Here is a 10,101-nt window from a genome sequence, read left to right as displayed (position 1 = left end):
GAAACACCCTCGGCATGCACAGGAGTGAGGCTTTAGGGATGGGCTCATATATGAAGGCTTGAAAGAGACCACTGAACAGCAGAAAAATATTGACTCAGAATAAAAATCATGTTGCATGGGTAATGGTGTAGGTAACCATTTGGGAATGCTCCTACATGTCTAGTGGTAAAAGCTGAAGCCCTGTAGTTGATGTTTGCAAAAAGTTTACCTTGTAATGCATGAATGCGAGTGATATGCTAAGAGCTTTCTTTGAAGGAAAACAACCCCCCCCCCCCAAAAAAAAAGAACACGGCAAAGAGAAAAAGAACCTGCATAAATTGAACAGCGTCTCACTGAAAATACAAACACAAAGTTCCTGTGTTTGTTACAGAGATGGAACCAATGACAGCAAACGCTGACGGACAACAGAGAACATCTCTGCACAGGTTTTTGTGAATAGTTCCTCATGGTTTGGATGAAGCAAGGAAGCACAAATGCGATTTATTGGACTGTTGGTATCACCAGAACTGCCAACAGACAGAGCTGTTCCTGCCCGGGGAACTGGGATAACTCTCCATGCCAAGTGTGTGTTGCATCTTCTCCCGGGCAGTGCTGAGGACTAAGCAATCCTTTCCCACCCTGGGCACGGTGTTAACAGTATCTGGCTTCACTCCACTTTGGTGGCTTCTCTCTTCTTTCCGTTTGCTTTCGTTATCCTGCATGAATGTGTGAGAAGGGGAAGAGATGATAACTTTTAGACTAATTGCCACAGCTGCACTTGAAGAGAGCAGAAAACCATCAGCGAGCCGAAGTAATAAAATCAAATGGACCCAACTGAAAGCTGCCTCTGCCTCCAAACAAGGGAAGCCCTGTTTCTCCTGGGGAGGAAGGACTGCTGTTACATACTGGGAGCTGTAGTCTGCGAGCACAGGGCTGCCGTGTGGCCATGTTGCCCATGGGGCATGATGGGAGCTGTAGTCAGTAATCACAGGGCTCTAAGGCAGCCATGTTGCATGCAGGGCAGGCTGGGAGCTGTAGTCTGCCAGCACTGGGCTGCTGGGTGGCCATGTTGCCCACAGAGCAGGCTGGGAGCTGTAGTCTGCCAGCGCTGGGCTGTTGGGCGGCCGTGTTGCCCAGGGGACATGCTGGACCCCGGGCTGACTGCCTGGGGCTGGGCCAGGACAGCGGCCGCAAGGAGCAGTGGCCCGGGAGAGGCCAGGGTGGAGGTGTCCCGTCATGGCAGCACCTGGGACAGTCCCCAGGGAACTATGAAGGGCGCCGCAGCTGCCTGGGGATCCCCAACGGCCCCGAGACCCTGGAGCAGCCCCAGGGTGGCAGGAAGAGGGCGGCAAGGGCGGTGTGTTGTAAGGGGCAGTGCAGGGGAAAGGGGATGGTACTTTGGTAATTCCTGCTATTTCAGCTCCTTGTCCTGGGCACTTCTGTAAGGGGGCGAGGTCCAGCACTGCCCCTGCCAGGCTGAGGAGGTGGCTTGGAGGAGAAGGGGGTGGCTGGGAGTGGATCCATTCCCCCCGCGTTTTGGGGGACAGAGGCTGCTTTGGCCTGGAGTGGGCTGTGTTGTGCCGGGAACCATCCCTGAACATCCGAGTGCCAGCACGGAGCCCCCCGGAACTGCTGTGGCAAAGTGCCCTGCTCTGGAGCTGCAGAATAGCTGCCCTTTGACTCGCCCAGCAGAAATGGTGCCGGGAGAGGGGAGGGGACATCACCGAGAGTCATGTGCAAGCTAAGAAGGGGGTGGGAAGCATTTCCTTTTGCTGTGGGAGGTGGGGATGCATGTGGGTTACTTGACATGTTCCCCTTCTTTGGTGTCTTTTGAGAGAAAAGGGAAGGTGCTGCTCCTGGCAAGCCTGTGGGGAGAGCAGAGGGAGGCTTATAGGGAGAGGCAGCACTGAGCTGCTTCCCTCAGGCTCATGACTGCTTTCCAGTCCAGCCCAGCCCAGACCCTCCCCAATTCTCCCCACCTCCCCTGCCCTCCCCCCCAGCCCACCCAGCACAGCAGACCAGGCTGGGGTGGCCCCACAGCAGTGCCCAACGCAGGGGGCTGCAGAGCTCTGGGCACTCACCCCACAGCCCCAGCCCCTCTGCAGGGCACAGCAGCTGCTGGGGGGCAGAGAGGGGTGTCAGCCTCCCCATCAGCCCCCGGGCTGGGGACCAGCAATGGCACAAGGAAATGGAGGCCAGGCACTCCAGGTCTCCACTGCTCTCATGACCAGAGATCCTTAACCCCGGCTGCCTGCAGCCCCTCTGGGCAGCCCCTCTCCCCAGGACAGCACCAGAGTCCTGGCCCCAGGGCTCCTCAGGCAGCTCCAGTGACAGAGCAGCCTGCCCAGAGCTGACACACACAGAAACAGGTTTTCATACATTCCTCCCCACAAGCACACAGTCGCTCCTTTGCTCTTCTCCAGAGACATCCCTGCTCCCCAGAGAGTCTTTCCCCAGGTGCATGCGTGTGTGCTGGCCTGGCCGGCCATTCCTGCACCCCTGCCCTGTGCTCCCTGCAGGGCCCTGGGCTGGTGGTGCTGCTCTGCAGGGCAAGTGGGCTGTGGGGTCCTGGGGTGTCTCCGCACTGGTCATGCTGGTGAGGGCAGACCCAGCTGGACCAGCATCATGGCACCTGACAAACCCTCCCCAGGGTCTGTGGCTGTGGAGGATGCTTGGAGCAATCACAGGGCATTTCACATTGCTCAGGAGGTGTTCAGGGGTGTCATTAGACCCAGCCCACTCCCTCTGCTGAGACTGCAGAGCCCTGATGTGGTGCATTCCTCTGTTTGGCCCTTCACCTTTGGGTGACTCCACTTGGTTTGGGGAGTCTCCTCTCACTGCCCACTCCAGGCACACGCTGCCCTGGAGATGCCCTGTGCTCTCCAGGTGCCTAATATTTCCGTCCAGAGGGATGGGCATCTGTCACCAGCCCTCTAATACATGGGACAGTCCCCAGCAGAGACCTCTTGAGCACCCACCCTCTCCAGGGGTACTGGGCACCCATTGGGCACCACAACACATCACCCTATGAGTGCATCCCCCTTAGCCCATGCAAAACCCAGGCATGGCAACAAGGCCTTTTCAGGTGCAATTCGCTGGGTGTATTCTCAGCTCCAGCTTGGGAAGAAGAGCCCATCCTTCAGGCACAGGACTAAGGAGATCCTCTTTTATTACAGCAATGCTACTTGGGAGGCCAGCTCTGACAGTGGTTGGCAGATTTATAGAAGGCCTCTGGGGTAGACAGACGAGGTTTGCGCCTCTGGAGAAGTGGGAGAAATTCAGACATTTGTGCACAAAAATGGCTATCACAGACAGAACTCCCAAAGCACAAGAGTTGCCTGAGATAAACTGGGAACTGCTTGTGAAGAGAGATGGGCAGCTCATTGCTGCTGAACTAGTACCAGCTGAACCAGTTTCCTCAGGGCATCCTGGAGCTGCTTGTTCCTCATGCTGTAGATGAGGGGGTTCAGTGCTGGAGGCACCACCGAGTACAGAACAGCCACCACCAGATCCAGAGCTGGGGAGGAGATGGAGGGGGGCTTCAGGTAGGCAAAAAATGAAGTACTGACAAACAGGGAGACCACGGCCAGGTGCGGGAGGCACATGGAAAAGGCTTTGTGCCGGCCCTGCTCAGAGGGGATCCTCAGCACAGCAGTGAAGATCTGCACGTAGGACACCACAATGAAAATGAAACACCCCAAAGCTAAACAAAGACTAACCATGATAAGTCCAGCTTCCCTGAGGTAGAAGTCTGAGCAGGAGAGCTTGAGGATCTGGGGAACTTCACAGAAGAACTGGTCCACTGTGTTGCCTTGGCACAGTGGTATTAAAAATGTGTTGGCAGTGTGCAGCACAGCATAGAGAAGACCACTGCTCCAGGCAGCTGCTGCCATTCTGACACAAGCTCTGCTGCCCATGAGGGTCCCATAGTGCAGGGGTTTGCAGATGGCAACAAAGCGGTCATAGGCCATGACTGTGAGGAGAGAATACTCTCCTCCTGACAAGAATACAAATAGAAAGACTTGAGCAGCACATCCTGAGTAGGAAATGGCCCTGGTGTTCCACAGGGAATTGGCCATGGATTTGGGGACAGTAGTGGAGATGGAGCCAAGGTCGAGGAGGGAGAGGTTGAGGAGGAAGAAGTACGTGGGGGTGTGGAGGTGGTGGTTGCAGGCTACAGCTGTGATGATGAGGCCATTGCCCAGGAGGGCAGCCAGGTAGATGCCCAGGAAGAGCGAGAAGTGCAAGAGCTGCAGCTCCGGCTTGTCTGAAAATGGCAAGAGGAGAAACTCATTGAGGGAGCTGCTGTTGGACATTCTGCTATGTCCGGGCATGGGGGACTGTCCAAAGAAGAAAAGACATTCAGAAGTTAGGAGGGACTTTTCAAGCAAAGAACCCCAGTTGCTGCAGTTCCCATACAACTCCCCACATTGCCTGTCTCTTTACTGAGAGGATCTTTGTGCATCTCCCTTGCTTCAGCTCCACTTTGCACTGGCTGAGTGTGCTGCTGTGAGGAGCAGGGGCCACTGCCCATGGGCTCCAGAGGAGTCAGTCCTGCTGTACAGCAGTGGAAATGGAGGAATGGGGGTGACTAGCTCTGACATTCACCATTTCTGTCAGCTGAAATCCACCCATCATGTAGAAGGGCTTTCCAGCATCTTCACTCCCCATTCTAAAGAATGAGGTTTGAGGAACAGAGTTTTAGGGATTTCTTATTTTCTTTGAGATGTCCTTGTCACCCCTGGGGAGTATTCCTCGAAGGTAGAAATCCTTGGCATTTCTCCTGTGAGTCCTGAAGAAAACGGATTCACTGTCCCTTCTTGCAGCATGAGGACAGCTAGTCTGTCTATTAGTCTTGTTCCCAGCTGTCCTGTGCTCCCACCTCATTGAGCTGGTGGACGATCGCACTTATATGTTGCCCTAAAAGGAAACCAGCCACTGCTGAGAGCAGAGGACTCCACTTTCAAAGTGCTGGTCTCCAACCTTCTCACCTTTTCTCCAGGCACCAGAGGGAGGTCTCCACACTCCCCTTCTAGCCAAGGACACACCAGGTTCTTTTCAGATGCCTATATACAGCCTCCCACCATCATCTCCATACTCTCTGCATCTCTGTACTGTCTTCACAGTCTCTCAGATATCACAGATACGCTATGAGACAGCAGTGCCTTTCTGGAGGGCAGCTCGCAGCCTGGCAGGACACCACAGGGAAACAGTCAAAGGACCATGAGGACTGAAGATGGGCTCTCCTTAAGGGAGGATCAGCTCATTTCCCAACCCCACAGACTGCATTTCCTGGAGCTGCACTGCTTAGGAGGGGGCTGTGGACCCCTCACTTCCATGCAGACCCCTCTGCTGCCCAACTCGCAGTGGTGGTGTCTGAACTGCAGCTGAAAACCCGTCCACCCTGGACAGCCTGAGAGAAGAACAGGAGCAGCATGGACAGGAGAGGGAAGAAGGAGCAATACCATGATCCTGCTGCCAAGGGAGGCAAGGAGAGAGGCAGAGGGACACTTGGGAAAGCCTTCACCTTACCCTGCTGGGCATGCCACCTGGCAGAAGGTGACATTGCAGGGCAGTCACGCTCAGCCCCTTTGCTGGGCAGCGCTAAATGGGCCCCTGGCAGGAGAGATGCCCCTCTCCTCTGTTGGAGGTCTGGCTGCAGAGGACGTGACTCATGGCCTGGACTCCATGGCTGTCAGGGCAGAGGCTCTGCTGGGCGGGAGCAGAGACATGGGGGGCTTGCTCAGTGCAATGTGCTTGCCCTGGAGGGACTGACCATGACTTGCCCAAATCCATCCTCCCACGATGATTCTGTTAGCAGTTCCCTCTCCTTCCCTGCCTGGCTCTGCTGCCTGGAGCAGTCCCTGCTGGCACCTTTCTGTCTCCCAACATCTTTTCCCAGGCAGTGCTCACAGACCGCGTCACACCTTTTGTGTGCTCAGATCTGCCTGACAGAAACCTGCCGGGACAGTGCACTGTCCAGAGGCGTCTCTGTGCCTACAGCTCGTAAGGAGCAGGTAACATAAACCCCAGGCAGACCACACAGGTGATGCCAATGCTGTCTGTAGGTGGAGGTGGGGTTGAAGGGGTTTGCTGAGCTTTCTCCCAGACCTCCTGATCTCTGAGAGGGGAGGTGTGTGAGTCCCAGTTCCTTGCTAAAAAAGAAAACTCTCCTTTTTTCTCCCTGCCAAAATTAGGGAGAAAACGGAAAGCAGAGACACCAGAAGGAAAGCTCCTTCCCTTGGGAGTAGCCCTTCTCTTAATCTGCCTCTTGAAAAGACCCCCTGGACATGTCCTGTGCATGAGCTAGAGGTGGGAGCATCCTTGACCCACAAATGAACCTGCCTGGCCAGGGTCAGTCCTCCCACCCAGAGCTTCTCCCTGCAGCGTCATGGGGAGCTCCCCAGGCAGGCTGAGTGCTGACCCTTGCAGGCGGCAGAGTCACTGCCCTGGGCACACAGCACCCTGGGGCACAGGGATGCTGCTCTGACTCACTGCCCTGTGGAGACCTGGGTGCCCACCCCAGCAGCACACTGCTGCAGGATCTCTGGAAGGAGGTAGCAGAATGTCCTGTCCCTGTGATGGTGTGTCAGGGAATCCCTGCTCTGATGCCCCTCCTCCTGCTATGCCCTGGATAACCCAGGAGAGAGAGCATTAAAAATCCAGTCAGCCATGGTCTGGGCTGAGTTCAGAAGACCCCTCCAGGAACCTCAGTAGCTTTGCCCTGCAGCCAGAGACTTACCATGCAAAGGGCTGTGAAGATTTCTCCTGCAGTGAGCTCTCCTCTGTCCTCCCACTCCACACTGCCTTCCACTTCTCTCTGCCTTCTCTCAGCTCATGTCAGCAGCAGCAGGCAGTGCCCGCAGTCCTGCTGCTCTTGGCAGAGGAGCTGCTCCTGCACACAGCTGTGTCTGGGCAGTGCTGCCAGGTTGCCATGAGCTCCCTCCATCCCAGGAGCCTGGCCCCACTCAGGAGCAGAGGCCCAGCTGCAGACACCAATGTCTCTGTCCCTTGTGCTCCCTCCTCCTGGGAAATGTTCACTGCAATAAACTAAAATAATCACCGATGGTCCCTCTCTAAGCACTGAAGGAAGACTGATTCCAGCATTGCAATTTGTCTCATCAGAGGATGGTTATTTGCAAGAGGTGGAAATGTCCCACTCTGGAAGCCCCTCTTCCCATGTCTTCACTGGGCAGGACACCTAGACAGAGACAAGAAGGGATTCATTGATGCCAGGGTTCAGGTATTGATTCAGATGAGTCAATCTGGGCATCTCATGATGGTTTAGAAGGCTCTGGGCTGCAGTGGGATTCAGATCCCTCCCATTATATCCACAAACACACAGGAGCTGAGATTCCCCTTGCCCAAGCTGAAGCGTGCACAACAGAGAGATCTGTCCATGAGCTCCTTGTCTAAACTCCCATTGGAATCAGTGGAGATGGAGAGTGAGAGTCAGTTGCCCAGACACAAACACCTGGCCACATGTGAAGAGGCAGAGATGGTTCAAGGCATGTGCCAGTGTCCGCTTCCTTTGTTGGAGTGACTGTGACACTCATCCTTTTGGAGCCTCCGGTGGGGGCCAGATGGGGAATTTCCCGGGCCATCTCAAAGGGCACTAGATGCCCACTACTGTGAATCAGCTTAGGCAGCAAACCCCTCTCCTGCCATTCCTGCACAGCCCAGCTCTGTTTTGCCGATGGCCTTGGGCACTGCAGGGTTTGCTCTCTTAGTGGGAACCTCCTTTCACCATTACATTGCCACCTGCTATCTATGCCAGCATGTCTCTGCTCTGAAGTGAGGCCATTGCACACACGGTGTCTTTGGCTCTTGGTAACAGGTTTCACCATGACCAGTCTGCGCTCTGTGCCACAGCTGAGGCTCTGCAGCCCAAATGTATGCAAATGCATGCATCCTGGGGTACACACAGGAACAGCTGGAAGTGCACAACCTGTCAGAGGTCTGAAACATCATTGGAATGACTGAGACATGGTGGGATCACTCACAGGATTGGAGGGTGATGCTTGTAGGGTACAATCTCTTCAGGAGAGACTGTCAGGCAAGATGAGGAGGGGGGATGTCTGTTGTCTGAAGGGGCAGCTCGGGTGTGTGGAGCTCTTGCATGGGATGGACAAGGGTTTGGGTGGGTGCTTGTGGGTGAGCATCACAGTAAGAGTGACATCATGATGGAAGCTAAAGACCACCTAATCAGGTAAGGGGGTGGATGCAGTCTCCTATAAGCAGTGTGAGAAAGTCTGTCGATCACAGGCCCTGGTTGTTGAAGGGGACACTTTAATCCCCCTGACATGAACTGGAAGGGCAAACCACAGAGTGCAAGCAGGCCAGGAGGTTTCTGGAGGGCATCAAGGATAACTTCTTTGCACAGCTGCCAGATGAGCCGATAAGGGTGATGCCTTCTTGTATCTGGAAATTTGAGACAGGGAGGAACTGATCAGGGATGGGATAATAAGTGTCAGCCTGGCCTACCATGACCCTGAAAACGTGTAGTCCCAGATCCTGAGGGGAGTGAGGAAGGACAGTAGCAAAGTACAGACCCTGGACTTCAGAGGAGCAGACTTCCTGGGCTGTTCAGGGGACTGGTGGGGGATGCCATGGGAGGCAGCTCTCAGAGGCCCAGGAGCTCAGCAAAGCCAGCAGGTCTTTAAGGACAGACCTGCCAAGCACAAGGATGGGCCATCCCGCTACTCGCTAAAACTAGCAGACACCTCAGGGGACCAACTTGGCTAAACAGGGAACTCATGGCTTAGCCCCAGGGTATTAGGGCAGCATACAGCAGGGGGAAGAAGGGAGAGGCAAAGGAGGAATTTAGAAATATTGTCCAGCATCATAGACATGGTGTTAGGGAGGAAAAAGCTCCCCTAGGACTGACACTTGCAGGAGTTGTCAAGGGCATGAAGATGAGCTGCTATTGCTCCAGTAAGCATCAAGGAATAAAAAGGAAAATGTGGCCTCACTGCTAAATGGGACAGGGAATCTTGTAGCAGCAGATGCAGAGAGGTCTGAGGAACTCAACCCATGGTTAGCTTCCCTTTCCACAAGCAAGGTCTCCTGGGCTGTTGTGCCTTGAGTCAGGACTCCAGAGGAGAAAAGCAGCCAACGGTGGATGAGGTTAGTGAGGGAATCCTTGTGAGAACTCAAACTACACAAGTTGTTGGATGGTTGGGTGAGCTGCATACGAGGATGCTGTGAGAGCTGACTGCTGTCACTGCAAGGCCACTCACCACCATTTCTGAAAGGTTGTGGAGATGGGGTGAAGTCCCCAAGACTGGAGAAAGGCAAATGTTGCATCCCTCTTCAAAAAAGGCCACAAGGGCAACCTGGGGAGCTGCAGGCAGTTCAGCCTCACTTTGGTGAAAAGGACCTGAGGGTCCTGGTGGACAGAGGCAAAGCATGAGCCAGCAGTGTTGCCTGGCAGCAAAGAAGGCCAGAAGCATTGTGGGCTGTCTGACCAGGAGCACAGCCAGGAGGTCGAGGGGAATGATGATCACCTTCTATTCATTAGACCACCTTGAGAATACTGCATCCAGTGTTGGGTTCCCAGAACAAGAGAGAGGCTGATAACTGGGAGCAAATTCAGCCAAGGATCCTCACAGTAGCCAAGGAGCTGGAGCACTTGCTCTGAGAGGAAATGGGGCTGGTTCAACTTGGAGAAGAGATGGCTTTGGAGGGATCTCACAGCAGCCTTCCAATGGCTACGAGGAGGTCATCAACAACATGGAGCCAGGCTCTTCACCAGGGTGCATGGTGGGAGGACAAGAGACAATGGGCATTGGCTGAAAGAAGAGACATTCATGCAGGACATAAGGAAAAGCTTTTCCACTGCAGGGATGGTCAAGCATTGGAAGTGGTTGCCCAGAGAGGCTGTGCAGCCTCCTGCCTTGGAGGTTTCCAAGACCAGACTGGAGGAAGGCCAGAGCAAGCTAGTCTGACCGCAGAGCTGACCCTGCTGTGAGCAAGGAGATTGGGCTAGAGACCTCCTGAGGTCCCTTCCACCCTGAAGGAGTCTGTGATTCTTCCCACTCTCGATCTTCTCTTGTTGACGTCAGGGAAAGGACGCTGGTTCCCTGTGACAGTGGAATTAGGCCACCTTTCTTGTGCTCCTCC

General features: G+C 54.7%; 1 protein-coding gene across 1 annotated transcript in view; it reads right to left on the bottom strand.

Annotated features, from left to right (window-relative positions):
- Positions 1–3,160: 3,160 nt before the first annotated feature.
- Positions 3,161–10,101, bottom strand: part of LOC135326317 (olfactory receptor 14A16-like) — a 32,903-nt gene continuing 25,962 nt past the window's right edge. Inside the window, exons 2-4 of the mRNA XM_064504198.1 lie at positions 4,181–4,319; positions 3,453–3,976; positions 3,161–3,238 (exon numbers count right to left, since the gene is read on the bottom strand). Coding sequence (XP_064360268.1) covers positions 3,161–3,238; positions 3,453–3,976; positions 4,181–4,319 — 741 coding nt within the window. The remainder of the gene's footprint in view (positions 3,239–3,452; positions 3,977–4,180; positions 4,320–10,101) is intronic.

This window comes from Dromaius novaehollandiae, unplaced genomic scaffold (genome assembly GCF_036370855.1).
Source record: "Dromaius novaehollandiae isolate bDroNov1 unplaced genomic scaffold, bDroNov1.hap1 HAP1_SCAFFOLD_27, whole genome shotgun sequence".
NCBI lineage: Eukaryota > Metazoa > Chordata > Aves > Casuariiformes > Dromaiidae > Dromaius > Dromaius novaehollandiae.
This window is presented reverse-complemented; position numbering and strand designations above follow the sequence as displayed.